Genomic DNA, 18,805 nt, shown 5'->3' on the forward strand with positions numbered 1-18,805 from the left:
CCAACAGTGTAAAAGTGTTCCTATTTCTCCACATCCTCTCCAGCACCTGTTGTTTCCTGACTTTTGGATGATTGCCATTCTAACTGGTGTGAGATGATATCTCATAGTGGTTTTGATTTGCATTTCTCTGATGGCCAGTGATGATGAGCATTTTTTCATGTGTTTTTTGGCTGCATAAATGTCTTCTTTTGAGAAGTGCCTGTTCATGTCCTTCGCCCACTTTTTGATGGGGTTGTTTGTTTTTTTCTTGTAAATTTGTTTGAGTTCACTGTAGATTCTGGATATTAGCCCTTTGTCAGATGAGTAGGTTGCGAAAATTTTCTCCCATGTTGTAGGTTGCCTATTCACTCTGATGGTAGTTTCTTTTGCTGTGCAGAAGCTCTTTAGTTTAATTAGATCCCATTTGTCAATTTTGGCTTTTGTTGCCATTGCTTTTGGTGTTTTGGACATGAAGTCCTTGCCCACGCCTATGTCCTGAATGGTAATGCCTAGGTTTTCTTCTAGGGTTTTTATGGTTTTAGGTCTAACGTTTAAATCTTTAATCCATCTTGAATTGATTTTTGTATAAGGTGTAAGGAAGGGATCCAGTTTCAGCTTTCTACATATGGCTAGCCAGTTTTCCCAGCACCATTTATTAAATAGGGAATCCTTTCCCCATTGCTTGTTTTTCTCAGGTTTGTCAAAGATCAGATAGTTGTAGGTAAGCGGCATTATTTCTGAGGGCTCTGTTCTGTTCCATTGATCTATATTTCTGTTTTGGTACCAGTACCATGCTGTTTTGGTTACTGTAGCCTCGTAGTATAGTTTGAAGTCAGGTAGTGTGATGCCTCCAGCTTTGTTCTTTTGGCTTAGGATTGACTTGGCGATGCGGGTTCTCTTTTGGCTCCATATGAACTTTAAAGTAGTTTTTTCCAATTCTGTGAAGAAAGTCATTGGTAGCTTGATGGGGATGGCATTGAATCTGTAAATTACCTTGGGCAGTATGGCCATTTTCACGATATTGATTCTTCCTACCCATGAGCAAGGAATGTTCTTCCATTTGTTTGTATCCTCTTTTATTTCCTTGAGCAGTGGTTTGTAGTTCTCCTTGAAGAGGTGCTTCACATCCCTTGTAAGTTGGATTCCTAGGTATTTTATTCTCTTTGAAGCAATTGTGAATGGGAGTTCACTCATGATTTGGCTCTCTGTTTGTCTGTTGTTGGTGTATAAGAATGCTTGTGATTTTTGTACATTGATTTTGTATCCTGAGACTTTGCTGAAGTTGCTTATCAGCTTAAGGAGATTTTGGGCTGAGACGATGGGGTTTTCTAGATAAACAATCATGTCGTCTGCAAACAGGGACAATTTGACTTCCTCTTTTCCTAATTGAATACCCTTTATTTCCTTCTCCTGCCTGATTGCCCTGGCCAGAACTTCCAACACTATGTTGAATAGGAGCGGTGAGAGAGGGCATCCCTGTCTTGTGCCAGTTTTCAAAGGGAATGCTTCCAGGTTTTGCCCATTCAGTACGATATTGGCTGTGGGTTTGTCATAGATAGGCTCTTATTATTTTGAGATACGTCCCATCAATACTTAATTTATTGAGAGTTTTTAGCATGAAGGGTTGTTGAATTTTGTCAAAGGCCTTTTCTGCATCTATTGAGATAATCATGTGGTTTTTGTCTTTGGTTCTGTTTATATGCTGGATTACATTTATTGATTTGCGTATATTGAACCAGCCTTGCATCCCAGGCATGAAGCCCACTTGATCATGGTGGAGAAGCTTTTTGATGTGCTGCTGGATTCGGTTTGCCAGTATTTTATTGAGGATTTTTGCATTGATGTTCATCAAGGATATTGGTCTAAAATTCTCTTTTTTGGTTGTGTCTCTGCCCAGCTTTGGTATCAGGATGATGCTGGCCTCATAAAATGAGTTAGGGAGGATTCCTTCTTTTTGTATTGATTGGAATAGTTTCAGAAGGAATGCAGGCCAACATTCAGATTCAGGAAACACAGAGAACACCACAAAGATACTCCTCAAGAAGAGCAACTCCAAGACACAATTGTCAGATTCACCAAAGTTGAAATGAAGGAAAAAATGTTAAGGACAGCCAGAGAGAAACGTCGGGTTACCCACAAAGGGAAGCCCATTAGACTAACAGCGGAGTTCTCGGCAGAAACTCTGCAAGCCAGAAGAGAGTGGGGGCCAATATTCAACATTCTTAAAGAAAAGAATTTTCAACCCAGAATTTCATATCCAGCCAGACTAAGTTTCATAAGTGAAAGAGAAATAAAATCCTTTACAGACAAGCAAATGCTGAGAGATTTTGTCACCACCAGGCCTGCCCTAAAAGAGCTCCTGAAGGAAGCACTAAACATGGAAAGGAACAACTGTTACCAGCCGCTGCAAAATCATGCCAAAATGTAAAGACCATCGAGACTAGGAAGAAACTGCATCAACTAAGGAGCAAAATAACCAGCTAACATCATAATGACAGGATCAAATTCACACATAACAATATTGACTTTAAATGTAAATGGACTAAACGCTCCAATTAAAAGACAGACTGGCAAATTGGATAAAGAGTCAAGAACCATCAGTGTGCTGTATTCAGGAAACCCATCTCACGTGCAGAGACACATATAGGCTCAAAATAAAAGGATGGAGGAAGATATACCAAGCAAATGGAAAACAAAAAAAGGCAGGGGTTGCAATCTTAGTCTCTGATAAAACAGACTTTAAACCAACAAAGATCAAAAGAGACAAAGAAGGCCATTACATAATGGTAAAGGGATCAATTCAACAAGAAGAGCTAACTATCCTAAATATATATGCACCCAATACAGGAGCACCCAGATTCATAAAGCAAGTCCTGAGTGACCTACAAAGAGACTTAGACTCCCACACAATAATAATGGGAGACTTTAACACCCCACTGTCAACATTAGACAGATCAACGAGACACAAAGTTAACAAGGATATCCAGGAATTGAACTCAGCTCTGCACCAAGTGGACCTAATAGACATCTACAGAACTCTCCACCCCAAATCAACAGAATATATATTTTTTTCAGCACCACACCACACCTGTTCCAAAATTGACCACATAGTTGGAAGTAAAGCTCTCCTCAGCAAATGTAAAAGAACAGAAATTATAACAAACTGTCTCTCAGACCACAGTGCAATCAAACTAGAACTCAGGATTAAGAAACTCACTCAAAACCGCTCAACTACATGGAAACTGAACAACCTGCTCCTGAATGACTACTGGGTACATAACGAAATGAAGGCAGAAATAAAGATGTTCTTTGAAACCAATGAGAACAAAGACACAACATACCAGAATCTCTGGGACACATTCAAAGCAGTGTGTAGAGGGAAATTTATAGCATTAAATGCCCACAAGAGAAAGCAGGAAAGATCCAAAATTGACACCCTAACATCATAATTAAAAGAACTAGAAAAGCAAGAGCAAACACATTCAAAAGCTTGCAGAAGGGAAGAAATACCTAAAATCAGAGCAGAACTGTAGTAAAGAGAGACATAAAAAACCCTTCAAAAAATTAATGAATCCAGGAGCTGGTTTTTTGAAAGGATCAACAAAATTGATAGACCGCTAGCAAGACTAATAAAGAAAAAAAGAGAGAAGAATCAAATAGAAGCAATAAAAAATGATAAAGGGGATATCACCACCAATCCCACAGAAATACAAACTACCATCAGAGAATACTACAAACAGCTCTATGCAAATAAACTAGAAAATCTAGAAGAAATGGATAAATTCCTCGACACATACACTCTTCCAAGACTAAACCAGGAAGAAGTTGAATCTCTGAATAGACCAAGAACAGGATCTGAAATTGTGGCAATAATCAACAGCTTACCAACCAAAAGGAGTCCAGGACCAGATGGATTCACAGCCGAATTCTACCAGAGGTACAAGGAGGAACTGCATTTTTTTCAAATTGAAGATTTGTGGCAACCCTGCATTGAGCAAGTCTATCAGTGTCATTTTTTCCAATAGTATGTGTTCACTCCATGTCTCTGTGTCACATTTTCGTAATTCTCAGAATATTTCCAACCTTTTCATTATTATATCTGTTATGGTGATCTGCAATTAATGATCTTGGATGTTACTATTGTAATTGTTTGGGAGGACAACAAATGATGCCCATGCAAGACAGCAAACTTAATTGATAAATGCTGTTTGTGTCTTATCTTCTTCACCAAATAGCCATTCCCCCATCTCTCTCCTTCTTCTTCAGTCTCCCTAATCCCTGAGACACAATAATGTTGAATTTAGGCCAACTAATAACCTTACAATGGTCTCTAAGTGTTCAAGTAAAAAGAACTGTTGCACATCCTTCTCTTAAAATTAAAAGCTAGAGATGATTAAGCTTAATAAGGAAGACATGCCAAAAGCCAAAACAGGCTGAAAGCTAGGCCTCTTCTGCCAAACAGTCAAGTTGTGGATGCAAAGGAAAAAAATTCTTGAAGAAAATTAAAAGTGCTACTCCTGTGAACACACTAATGGTAAGAAAGCAAAACAGCCTTACTGCTGTTTTGGAGAAAATTTTAGTGGTCTGGATAGAAGATCAAACCAGCCATAACATTTCCTTAAGAAAAAGACTAATCCAGAGCAAGGCTCTAACTCTTTTCAATTCTGTGAAGACTGAGAGAGATAAGGAATGCTACAGAAGAAAAGTTGGAAGCTAGCAGAAGTTGGCTCATGAGATTTAAGGAAAGAAGCTGTCTCAGTAACGTAAAAGTGCAAAGGTAAGTAGCAAGTGCTGATGTGGAAGCTGCAGTAAGTTATCCAGAAGAACTAGGTTAACATAATTGATGAAAGTGGATACACTGAACAACAGATTTTCAAGGTAGATGAGATAGCCTTCTGTTGGAAGAAGAGGCCATCCAAGACTTTTGTAGTTGGAGAGAAGTCAATACCTGGCTTCAAAGCTTCAAATGACAGGCTGATTCTCTTGTTAGAGGCTAATGCAACCTGTGACTCTAAATTGAAGCCAATGCTCACTTACCGTTTTGAAAATCCTAGGACCCTTAAAAATTATGTATGCTTAATCTACTCTGCCCCTGCTCTACAAATGGAACAACAAGGCCTGGATGACAGCACACCTGTTTTCAGCATGGTTTACTGAATATTTTAAGCCCACTGTTGGGACCTACTGTTAAGAAAAAAAGATTCCTTTCAAAATATTACTGCTCACTAACAACACATCCAGTCACCCAAGAGTTCTGATGGAGATGTACAAGGAGATTAATGTTGTTTTCATGCCTGATAACAAAACATCCATTCTGCAGCCCATGGGTCAACGAGTACTTTTGACTTTCAAGGCTTATTATTTAAGAAATACATTTCATAAGGCTATAGCTTCCATAGATAGTGATTCCTCTGATGGATCTAGGCAAAGTAAATAGAAAACCTTCTGGAAAGGATTCACCATCCTAGATGCCATTAAGAATATTCATATTCATGGAAGAAGGTCAAAATAGCCACATTAATGGGACTTTGAAAGAAGTTGATTTCAACTCTCATGGACGACTTTAAGGGGTTCAAGACTTCAGTGGAAGTAACTGTAGATGTGGTGGAAATAGCAAGAGAACTAGAATTAAAAGTGGAGCCTGAAGATGTGACGGAATTTGCTGCAATCTCATGAAAAAACTTGAATGGAAGACAAGTTGCCTCTTATGGATGAGCAAAGAAAGTTGTTTCTTGAGATGGAATCTACTCCTGATGAAGTTGCTGTGAACATTATTGAAATGACAAAAAAGGATTTAGTATATTACATAAACTTAGTTGATAAAGCAGCGGCAGAGTTTGAGAGAATTGACTCCAATTTTGAAAGAATTTCCATTGTGGGCAAAGTGCTAGCAGAAAGCATCGCACGCTACAAAGAAATCTTTTGGGAAAGGAAGAGTCAAGCCATGTGGCAAACTTCATTGTTATCTAATTTTAAGAAATTGCCACAGCCATCCTAACCTTCAGCAACCACCACCCTGATCGGTCAGCAACCATCAAAATCTAGGAAATACCCTCCACCAGCAACAATATTATGACTTGCTGAAGGCTCAGATGATTGTTAGCATTTTTTAGTAATAAAGTATTTTTAATTAAGGCATGCACATTTTTTAGACAGAACTCTATTGTACAGTTAACAGACTACAGGAGGCCAGGCATGGTGGCTCACTCCTGTAATCCTAGCACTTTGGGAGGCTGAGGTGGGCAGATCACCTGAGGTCAGGAGTTCAAGACCAGCCTGGCCAACATTACAAAACCCCATCTCTACTAAAAATACAAAAATTAGCCAGGCATGGTGGTGCACACCTGTAGTCCCAGCTACTCAGGAGGCTGAGGCAGCAGAATCACTTGAACCTGGGAGGCGGAGGCTGCAGTGAGCTGAGATTGTACCACTGCACTCCAGCCTGGGTGACAGAAAAAAAAAAAGACGACAGGATAGTGTAAACATAACTGTTATAGGCCCTAGGGGAAAAAAATCATGTGACTCACTTTATTGGAATATCCTCTTTATTACAGTGGTCTGAAATTGAACCTGCAATATCTCCAAGGTGTCCCTGTATACATACATCAAAGCAGCATTAACTTACCACAGTAAGTACCACTTGTCCTGGATGAGATAACACCCATTGGGAAAACATCTGGCAGTTCCAGTCTTCAATCCCTTGACTTAAAAATCTACAAATTAAAAAATTTATTTATGTTATTTATACTTAATCATTGATTGTGGCCATTTAATGACCAAGCATGACGAGGTCACAGGGGAGTTTTCCTTTAAGATCTCTGATTTCTTTGTTCTAACGTAGAAATCAGACCAAATAAAGGTAACAGAGCCTTAATCGAAGCATAATGCATACTCCTTAAATTCCTTTTTGAGATTATCTGTACTTTTCTAATAAGGCCATTGAGTATCTGAGATGGTAAAAATATATAAAAAGAGATGATGCATATTAGCTCTGAATTGCTAATAGTATTTATGACAAAATCTATATTTGAAATAATTTCTACAAAATGGAATACTGGGCTGAAACTACCAGATGAGTAATAGTAAAGCCCTGCATGCAGCTTTTAAAATTAATTATAATGGACAGAATAGGATTCATGAAAAATATCCAGACAATTTTATTTAAGACAACAGTTAATGTGCACCAACAGTATAGGTTTCAATGTTGTCATTTTTTTCCATATGGAGTTTTAAGTTTCCTTATAGTCAAATCGGTCAATGATACATTTTTTTAAATCATTGATACTATATCTCTTAGAAATTCTCAACACTAAATTTCATTTTATTTTCTTCTAATTTGGCTTTCTTTCTTATGTATCACTCTAAAATTCATTTAGAATGTATTTGAATATTTGAAATGAAGTACTGAACCTTTTAATTTTTGTTGTGCTTGCAAATGGTATCTATTTTTGTTTTTTTATCATTGCTGATGAGGAGAAATATGTCAATAACAACTTTTTATACATTTCAAAGTAGTATCAGTGTGAAATGTCTCTTCCATCAACTACAAATGATTCTTTATTTTATTTAATACCTTTGGCACTTAATTTTATTTTTAAACACTTTTTGTTGGCAGTTCCATGAAAAGTCCTTATGACTTTTATTCATAACTTTTTTGTCACATTGCTATACATCTCTCAAACTACATATAGTTACATTTCTCTTTTGACAAAATCTTTTAATGAAGATCTTACTGCACACTCGCATTGATATACTATAAGTATATGGAATATTTAAAACGTGCTGACCTAGAGGCACAGTAGAGTGTCACAAGTAGTTTGTGACCTCCAGGAGAAATGGGAAGGAACTTCATGCACTAAAAGGCAAGTTACTCACAGACTAGGTCCTTCCACATGCCCTGCTTGTCAGTTGCAACCACGGCATATAGGTTGTTGTAGTTAGAAACTAGTATTTGCTTTTAGAAGAGGGACTCACCAGTACAAATATGAAAAGATAACCAAGAATGACCAGATATTTTAGAAAAACTAGTACCATCAAAAAGAACACAAGTCCATAGCCCCAAACTAAAATAAAGCGGTACTAACTTTAAAATAAAAGGAGAGGGAAGAAAACTTTAAAATAATTACATCATCAATTCTAAGACAGAACTTTTTTTCTACATTTTAATCTTTTTGGAATCAGAAAGCATCTTATAATTAATGATGTCTGACAATCACTCAGCCAGGTGAGACCTATGACTTAGGAGTATAAAAATCTTCTATTGATGTTTTCTGGTAAGATAAAGTACTGCCAACCATCTGTTACATTTGATGAATGTACTTGTACATTCTCTTTAGAAAAAAAGTATTTATTTATTATTTATTTCTATTTATTTATTTATTTATTTTATTTGAGATGGAGTCTCGCTCTGTCACCCAGGCTGGAGTGCAGTGGCACAATCTCAGCTCACTGCAACCTCCACCTCCCGGGTTCAAGGGATTCTCCTGCCTCAGCCTCCCAAGTAGCTGGGACTACAGGTGTGCATCACCATGCCTGGCTAAATTTTGTATTTTTAGTAGAGACAGGGTTTCACCATGTTGGCCAGGCTGGTCTCAAACTCCTGATCTCAGGGGATCCACCCACCTCGGCCTCCCAAAAAAGAGGTAAATTCTATCACTTATGACAACATGAATAACCCTGGAGGACATTATGTATGCTAAGTGAAATAAGCCAGGCCAAGAAAGATGAATATTGCATGATCTCATTTATATGGAGAATCTAAAAAACATTCTCTATTCACAGAAGTAGAGAGTAGAATGGTGTTAACCAGAGGGTGAAAGTGGGGAGGGATGAGGAAAGGGGAGAAGTTAGTCTAAGGATACAAAGTTTCAGTTAGACTAGGAATAAATTTTAGCGATCTACTGCACAGCAGGTCACTATAGTTAATAATCATGTATGTTTCGCAATAGCTAAAAGTAAACTTGAAATGTTTTCACCATAAAAAATAAGCATGTGAGGTGATGAGTATTTTAATTAGCTTGAATCAATCATTTTACATTGTGTACATGTATCAAAACATCACAATGTATGCCATAATAGATACAATTATTATTTCTCAATTAAAAATTAAAAATAAATTAAATCTCTTTAAAACTCTGCAAACTATGAATAAGATGAAATATCTTTAGTTGGATAAGGCGTATATTCCAGAAACCTATGCATTATGGTCAAACACTAGAAGCTTTTCCAATAAAATTAAGAACAAAAAAAGATGCTGTCAGTTGTACTTTTCAATGTTAAATAAAATTTGCATCTAAAATAACATGAAAAAATGGCATTTTAAAAAGAATTGCAAAGGAAGAGATAGGACTATCATTATTAGCAAATGATATAATTGTCTAACCAGAAAAATCCCAGGACAACAATTGAAAAACTGCTTGTCTTTTTTGCTTAAATGCCCAGATTCATTTTTTCAGGGTTTCTTGCCTACAGAAGTCTCTCTTTACATACAAGGTAACTCTGGTTCTTATCACATCACCCCAGGGGTAAGACTGAAACTGCATTTGCAAAAATTGTAACTTAGGACATTATGACACTGAAAGAGATCAGACGCAACTAACTTCATCTTGCTTCTAACCTTTAAACTGTCCTTTTTCATTCCTGGGTGTAGGCTGAACCAACCTTGGGAAGGAATTTAGTTTACAATTTGACTCAAACAAAACCGGCAACAGCCCTTTCCTGAAAAGACTCCTGTCTTGCCTGGGGACCAGTCTGCCTTTGTAGGATTAACAAATTATCTACAAGATTAGAAATTACGGTTTAGGGGTCATGCAGCCTCTTGCTGCAAGAGTCTGAACCTCCCAAAATTTTTCCTGGGAATAATATCACTATTGTGAAGCCTAAGATCAGTGCTTGAGATATTTTGCTGGCCCTGCACTTGATGGATCAGCTGACACCACCCAGTCTGGTAATCTGGCTCAATCAGTTCTGGGATCCCATCCAGGAACAGAAGACAGCAAGAAAAGCTCACTTTGACCCCCGCTATGATTCCATCTCCAACCTGACCAATCAGTACTCCCCACTTCTGGAGCCCCTACCTGCCAAATTATCCTTAAAAACTCTGATCCCTGAATTCTCCGGGAGACTGAGTTGAGTAATAATAAAACTGGTCTCCTATACAGCTGGCTTGTGTGAATTACTCTTTCTCCACTGCATTTCCCCTGTCTTGATAAATTGGCTCTGTCTAGGCAGCAGGCAAGGTGAACCCACTGGGTGGTTACAAGAATTGAAGAAAAGGAAAGCCAGAATGGTTATTTATGTAAGTAAATCATAATCTTCTCTGCTCTAGAAACCTTGTATTGGCCTTCAGAATAATATTAACAACTATAGATATAAAAACCTAAAAGTCAATAGCCTTTCTATTACCAACAATGAATAATTAGAAATACAATATAACAGTTCTAGTCAAGTTAGTTTTGAAAGTTCACGCTCTGAGGTTTTTTTCTTCATTCTAAACAGATGCAATGATAGACTTAAATATGAAAAGGAGAACGTTAGAAAGAGTAAGCCAAGTAAACAATCCTAGGAAGTAAAAGTAGAACCAAAATGCAAAGTAGTGAGGTGTGCTCAAATGGGAGCCCTACTGAGCAGAGTTCAGATCCTGAACAGTTTTCTGATACAGCTGAATCTCAACGTACACAAAAGCCATCTGAAGGTTGTGCATGTAAACACTCTCAAACTGACAGTTACACTGTAAAAGTGATTATTTTCCATTTAGTCATCATGTGCCATCATGTTCCATCAAAACCCATTTCATAAGAGATTTGACTCCATATTCTTTTCTGGATATTTCTCACTTAGATTAGTAGATAAGTGAGTTTTAAAAAATGTGTGTGTATATATATATGTGCAAGTATATTATAAAATATATAATTTTAGGATTTGAAAATTGTACTTACTTTTTTAGCACATCGAACATGCTTTTTTCTACATTTACCAGCCACTGTTCTACAGCACTTCTTACACGAATTTTCCTAAAATTAGTTTCAAAAATAATATCATGAAGAAGTATTTTTTAATTCATGTTTCAGTCCTTTGACAAGCCTGTAGACTAAATTTTCTACATACTTTAATATGTCCATGGGCCAAAGGACTACTACTGCCTTTTGGTTTTTCTAAATCTTAATTTGGAAAACTATGCAGAAAACATATGAACATGCTTTAGGAAATTCTGATATCAAAATCATGAATTTACACAATAAATAAGTTTCATGTAAAATGGTATTTACAAGATAAACAAATTGTGTTATAAAACAGTTTTGGATTCCTCACTGGAATTTTTCTTTTCTTTTCTTTTTTTTTTTTTGAGACAGAGAGAGTCTCGTTCTGTCACCCAGGCTGGAGCGCAATGGTGCCATCTTGGGTCACTACAACCTCCGCCTCCTGGGTTCAAGTGATTCTCCTGTCCCACCCCCCAAGTAGCTGGGATTACAGGTGCCTGCCACCACGATCAGCTAATTTTTGTATTTTTAGTAGAGATAGGGTTTCACCATGTTAGTCAGGCTGGTCTCAAACTCCTGATCTTGGGTAATTCACCTGCCTCGGCCTCCCAAAGTGTCGGGATTATAGGCTTGAGCCACTGCACCCGGCCTTCCTCACTGGATCTTTTAAACAGCAGGGTTGGAATAGGGATTTTGGTAGATAAGAAGGGTTGGGCACAGCATTTTTTAAAAAATCAACTTACATCAGGACCACTTGCCAAAGGTTAGAGAGCCCTTGCTGGGGCTGGCAAATTGAACCAGTGTAATGGAAGGACCTAGTTTGTCATTATTGCCTGGGAGCAAACCACAGTGAAACCAGAGATCAGCAGAAGCAGTAGTGGGAGTAGCATCAACAACTCCAAATAGCCAATTTTCTTCTTATCTATATTCATATACTAAAACCAAAAAGGGAAAAAGCACTAAAAAGAGAGTAGGAAACTTAAGGCAGAATTTAATGACAGAACAAAATGTAAGTGCAAATTAGAATGCACCCAGGAGTTTGAAGACTGCTTTCTCAACTTTTAATTAGAGCAAAGGTGAGATTATGTATTGTAGGGAATATGGAAAGGCAAAAGTATATTTACGTAAGGATATAATCTTTGAAGAAACAGTTTGCTTAGCGCACTTTTATAATATATCAAAAATTTCAAAGCAGAGATTTTAAATAATGACGTTGTACAGAATCTAAACAGTTTGTAACATTTATCATACTTTGGCAGCACGAGACCTTCCCCTTCAGCAGATATTAGCATTTTTACAGCAGGAGGGCCAATGTCTTGTTTCCATATCAATAATTGTTTTATATTTTCAAAGCATTTCACAAGATGAGGCTGTGAACCAGAAACAAATGTCAGTAATATTATTGAATTGTGATCTGAATATCGCTAATATAATATTGCTGAGCAGAGAAAGATGTTATTACCTGTACAGACTCAGGATTTCTGCTATCAGCTAGAATATCAAGAAGCTCGGCATTGCTAAGAAAGTAAAATCTTGGGAAAATTAATCTTTTAACTTCAAGGTAATCCTGTCCAGAATCAAAAGAAATGCAATTCAGAATATATGCTTAATTATGATATGAATTACATCCTCATTTTGACCTATACTTACAAACAAAAGCCACAATATTAGTTATGGTATATATAGTAGTATCAGTTAAAATAACATTCCATGCTTAATGAAAGTGATACTTAAATTGCTAAAAAAAAGTTTAATAAAGCTAAACTAAAACAAATGAAACCAAAATCAAAATAAACAAGAAAACCCCACCCTTAGACACACATATACCATTTTATTCTAGTTTGTCATTATTGCCTGGGAGCAGGCAATAATAATAATAATTATTATTATTATTGATCAAAATAATAAAGTATTGTATTTTGGTATTATCAACATTGCTTTCCCATACTTCTGACTTTCTGCTCTTATTTCCCTATAGGTGGGGTTATCACTTTATAGACTAAGTTACCATATCACAGATAACTTTACATTCACTGTATAGAGAGTTTCTATATTTCTCACTCCTTTCTATAACTTAGAGGCATTAACACTAGTCTCAATCCTTTCCTTCTTTTCAGAGGAAGAGATACCCATTAACTTATGCCAGACTAAGATACTCTTGATTTATTTATTACTCTCTTGTAACTTCAATCTCTCCCTTGCAATAGGCCTCCCCCTAAATTTCTCTCATTATAACAATATAAGAAGCCCTCCATCTCTCTTTGTTCTCCTTTACCTACTGTCTACTTGCTTGTCTTCTCTCCACGAAGTTCTTGAAAAGAACTTGTGAAGTCAGATTCTTTGTATCTCTCAGTTGTCTCGTGCTCTGCCACCTGGCCCTGACTATTACCAAATTTACTGAGAGCTTTTCAGTCTTTGTGTTACATGACATTTTCATAGCATTTGATACTGTTGACTCTGCCCTTCATTTTGACTTCTAAAGTTTCACTCTCTTCCATCCCTAAGCTACGTCTTATTATTTTCCATCAAAAGTCCCTCTTTGACCCATACATCTTAATGCTGACATCTGTTAAGTTCCAACCTCATCACTTTTCCTACTCATTATGCTCTTCTTGAGCTATTTGATACAGACATACTTGCTCTTCAGCTCAGATCACTTCTCTCTGCCCTGGATCTACATACCCAATTGCTAACTGAAGATGTTCACTTGAATGTCCTGTAAGTATTAGATTTTCAATATGAACCAAACATATCTAGGCATAACCCGGGACCTCTTTCTTTTATTCTCTACTTCCTATCGGATGCTCCAAGCTCTACCTTCTTTCATCTTCCTCATGGCCTTACTTTAGCCCCCAATATTTCTAGTCTTTTAACTGATTTTTAAATATCTATTCTCATTGCCCCCAATCCACTCTATGCTTCTTTCCAGACAGATATTTCTGATTTAATTATTTCACTCTCTTATTTAAAATCCTTCAGTGGCTACTTATAAAAGTAAAAACTCATTGTGATATTCAAGGCCCTTCACCCTCTGTCCTCTGCCTGACTGGAGAATCTCATCTTTCACCACTTTCCCATCTGCAACCTGTTTTATCTGTACCATCTTGCTTACAAATCCAGAATGTGCCATACCTGCTCATGGCTCCATGTCTTTGTACTTTTTACCTTTGCCTAAAATACTCTTCCCACCTACCCATCCTTCTCTAATCTAACTCTTTTATCTATTTAACACCTACATTTCTTTCAAGACCAGTTATCATTGCCTACAGGCTGGGTTAATTTGTCCTCTTTTATATGGTCATACCATCCAACCCATCATAGCATACATCACATTGTAATATCTCCTTACTTTTTTTGTCTCCTAAAATAGATTTTGAGTTCTGTAATAGCAGGGAATATGTCTTTTATCTTTGTAGTACCAACACATAGCAGCAGTGCCTGATACAAAATGGTACTCAATACATGAATAAATGGAAAGCTATTGGTTTGTAATGATCCTCAGTAATAGTCTAAAGATGTGCTGGAAATATTTGGAAGGCTTATCTGAACAATGACTTGGTAAACCGGCTATTATTAACCAGAATCAATCTGGCTGCAGCCCCTTATGCTTGCTCCAGAGTGCAGATTTCAATAGAAGAGGGCCTATACGGGCAGATAATTTTGTATAGGCTGTGATTGCCTATAGTTGTTTTGGAGGGCTCATCACAACCACTGTTACTTGTGTTCAGTAAGCAAAAGCAATTAATGCCTGAATAAAAATCTTGGTTCATGAAGTAAAGTGAATATGTACACCACAAATCTCAAAAATTAAAATGTAGTATTTTAGGATACATGTCTAGTTTATACTTTAATGTTCTGAGAATGTATAAATATATGGAATCAGTAATTTATAGACTCATAAAAACATTCTGTTTCAACTTTTGCAGAATTTATCAACTTAATGGTGCTAATAAAAATAGTTAACCTGCACAAGACTCAGTGCTGTGCTGGCTTCGCGTCTGACCCACCACAGCTCCAGTGATGGTGGCCACAGGGTGCTTGTGTCACCCCTCCGCCAGCTCTAGGCAGCTTAGCACACAAAGAGAGACTCCATTGTTAGGGAAAAAGCAATTATTTTTGCCAGCACTTATGCTTTAAATGCATCATCTCAGTGACAAACCCCTGAAGGTAGCACTATCATTATTCTCAACTTAAAGATAAGGAAGGCAAGATGGCTGAATAGACTCCTCCACTGATTGTGCTCCCCACAGATATAACAAATTTAACAACTATCTCTATGAAAAAAGCATCTTCATACAAAGGTAAGCATTCATAGTACCTGGTTTTAACTTTATATTGCTGAAAGAGACACTTAAGAGAGTAGGAAAAACAGTCTTGAATTGCTGAAGCCACCCTTCCCCCACCCCCTGTGGTGGACTTGTGGCACAGAGAGAGAATGAGTGTGCTTGCGGGAGAGAGAGCACAGTGACTGTGGGATTTTGCATTGAAACTCAGTGCTGCCAACACTGGACATAACTCAGCGGAAGCCCACAGAGGGAACATTTAGACCAGCCCTAGCCAGAGGGTAATCATCCATTCCAGCAGTCAGAACTTTAGTTTTGGTAAGCCTTGCTTCTGTGGGCTAAAGTGGTCTAGGGTTCTAAACAAACTTGAAAGGCAGTATAGGCCATAAAGACTGCAAGTCCTAGGCAAGTCCTAGTGCCGTGCTGGGCTCAGAGCCAGTGGACTGGGGGGACACATGATCTATTGAGACACCAGCTGAAGCAACTAAAGGAGAGCTTGCATCACCTCTCCCCCAACCCCAGGCAGCACAGCTCCCAGCTCCAAAAGAGACTTGTTACCTCCACTTCAGGACAGGAGAGGGAAGACTAAAGAGGACTTTTTCTTCCAACTTGGATACTGGCTCAGCCATAGTAGGATAGGGCACCTGGCAGGGTCATGAGGCTCCCATTCTAGGCCCTAGATCTTGTATGACATTTCTAGACACACTCTGGGTCAGAAGGGAGCCTGCTGCCTTGAACAGAAGGATCCAGTCCTAGCAGGATTCATCACCTGCTAACTAAACAGCCCTTGGGCCCTGAATAATCAGCAACAGTAGCCAGGTAGTACATGCCATGGGCCTTGGGTGAGACTCTGAGACATTCTGGCTTAATATGTGACCCAACATGTTCCCAGCTGTTTTGGCTATGAGGGAAGACTTCTTTTGCTTGAGAAAAGCACAGTGTAAAGTGTAAAGTGGACTTTGCCTTACAGCTTAGGTACCAGCTTGGCTACAATGGGGTAGAGCACCAAGGAGGCACTTGGGGTCTCTGATTCCAGGCCTTGCCTCTTGGATGGCATTTCTGCACCTGCCCTGGGCTAGAATGGAGTCCATTACCCTCAAGGGTGAGTCCAAAGCCTGGCAGCATTTACTACAAAGTAACTAAAGAGCCCTTGGGCTTTAGTGAACATCAGCGGTACCCTGGCAGTACTCCCTATGGACTTGTGGTGGTGAGGGCCATGGAGAAAGACTCCTCTGCCTGTGGAAAGGGAAGGGAAGAGTGAGAAGGACTGTGTCTTGTGGTTTGAGTGCCAGCTCAGGTGTAGTAGAATAAAGAAGTATATTTCTAAGGTTTCTGACTATAGGTACTGGTTCCCAGATGGCATCTCTGGAACCACCCAGGGCCCAGGGGGAACTCACCACTCTTAAGGGAACAACACAAGCCTGGCTGGCTTCACCACCTGCTGATTATGCAGCCCTAGGGCCTTGAACAAACATAGGCGGTAGCCAAGTAGTGATTACAGTGGGCCTTGCACAAGCCTCAGTCAGTGCTGGCTTCAGGTCTGACCCACCACGGCTCCAGTGATGGTGGCCACATGCATGCTTGTGTCACCCCTCCACCAGTTCCAGGCAGCTCAGCACACAGAGAATGACTCAATTGTTTGGGAAAAAGTAAGGGAAGAGAACAAGAATCTCTGCTTGGTAATCTGGAGAATTCTTCTGAATCTTATCCAAGGCCACCAAGGTGGTACCTTGTCTGCAAGAACCACAGCATTACTGAGCTTTGGGTACTCCCTAATGAAAATACAGCTGCAGTGAGCAATAACATAGATAGTAACAGCCAAGTTTCTTAAAATACCTGGAAGGCCTGCCCAAGAACGATAAGTTCAAACAAGCCCAGACTGCAAAACTACAATAAATACATAACTCTTCAATGCCAACACCAACAAAGCCTCAAGACCACCCAGGAAAACAAAACCTTACCAAATAAATTAAATAAGCCTCCAGGGACCAACCCCAAAGTGACAGAGATATGTGACTTTTCAGATAGAGAATTCAAAATACCTATGTTAAGAAAACTCAAAGAAATTAAAGATAACAAAGAAAAGGAATTCAGAATCCTTTCAGAAAAATTTAACAAAGAAATTGATATAACTGAAAAGAATCAAGCAGAAATTCTGTATTTGAAAAATGCAATTGACATACCGAAGACTGCATCAGAGTCTCTTAGCAGCAGAATTGATCAAGCAGAAGAGAGAATTAGTGAGCTTGAAGACAGGCTATTTGAAAATACAGATGAGGCATCAGAAAAAAAGAATAAAAAAGAATAAAGCATGACTACAAGATCTAGAAAATAGCAGCTAGAAAAATAAAACATAGCCTAAAAATAGAAAAGCTAAGAGTTACTGGCCTTTAAGAGAAGGTAAAGATGAAGACAGGGGTTGAAATGAATAATAACAGAAAACTTCTCAAACCTAGAGAAAGATATCAGTATTGAAGTACAAGAAGGTTATAGAACACCAAACAGATTTAACCCAAAGAAGACTTCCTCAAGGCATTTAATATTCAAACTTCCAAAATTCAAGGATAAAGAAAGGATCCTAAAAGTAGCAAGAGGAAAGAAACAAATAAAACACAATGGAACTCCAATATATCTGGCAGTAGACTTTTCAGTGGAAACCTTATAGGCCGAGAGAGTGGTATGACTTACTTGAAGTGCAGAAGGAAAAAAAGCTTTTACCCTAGTATAGTATATCTGTCCAAAATATCCTTCGAATAGGAAGGGGACATACAGATTTTCAAAACAAATAAAAGCTGAGGGATTTCACCAAGATGACACGTTATACAAGAAATGTTGAAGAGAGTCCATTAATCAGAAAAACACAAAATATTGTAATGCTGTAATTGTGGTGTGTAAACTACTCATATCTTAAGTAGAAAGGCTAAAAGACAAAGTAATAAAAAAAACTAGAACAACTTTTCAAGACATAGATCATACAATATGGTATAAATAGAAAAAACCAAAAAGTTAAAAAGGGGGACAAAGTTAAACTGCAGAGTTTTTATTAGCTTTGTTTTTGCTCATTTGTTTGTTTATGCAATCAGTGTTAAGTTGTCACCAATTTAAAATAACAGTTACATGATATTATTTGCAAGCCTCATGGTAACCTCAGATCCAAAAAGATAAAATAGATACATAAAAAAGAAAAAGCAATAAATTACAAAATGCCACCAAATAAAATCATCTTTACTAAAAAGAAGACAGGAGGGAAGGAAAGAAGGAAGAGAAGACCACAAAACAACCAGAAAACAAATTTTAAAAATGGCAAGCATAAGTCCTTACTTATGAATGATAACACTGAATGTAAATGGACCAAACTCTCCAATAGGACATAAAGTGGCTGAATAGATTAAAAAAAAAGACTCAACAATCTGCTCCCAATAAGAAACACACTTCACCTATAAAGGCACACATAGACTGAAACTAAAAGGGTGGAAAAAGATATTCCATGCAAATGGAAACCAAAAAAGAGCAAGAATAGCTCTATTTATATCACACAAATTAGATTTCATGACAAAAACCATA

At 37.9% G+C, this 18,805-nt stretch overlaps 1 protein-coding gene across 1 annotated transcript in view; it reads right to left on the reverse strand.

Annotated features, from left to right (window-relative positions):
- DNAH14 (dynein axonemal heavy chain 14) overlaps positions 1-18,805 on the reverse strand; it is a 458,298-nt gene that overhangs the window by 266,354 nt on the left and 173,139 nt on the right. The window contains exons 24-27 of the mRNA XM_054659353.2: positions 12,421-12,525; positions 12,210-12,328; positions 10,917-10,991; positions 6,605-6,692 (exon numbers count right to left, since the gene is read on the reverse strand). Of these exons, the coding sequence (XP_054515328.1) occupies positions 6,605-6,692; positions 10,917-10,991; positions 12,210-12,328; positions 12,421-12,525 (387 nt within the window). The remainder of the gene's footprint in view (positions 1-6,604; positions 6,693-10,916; positions 10,992-12,209; positions 12,329-12,420; positions 12,526-18,805) is intronic.

This window comes from Pan troglodytes, chromosome 1 (assembly GCF_028858775.2).
Source record: "Pan troglodytes isolate AG18354 chromosome 1, NHGRI_mPanTro3-v2.0_pri, whole genome shotgun sequence".
NCBI classification, from domain to species: Eukaryota; Metazoa; Chordata; class Mammalia; order Primates; family Hominidae; genus Pan; species Pan troglodytes.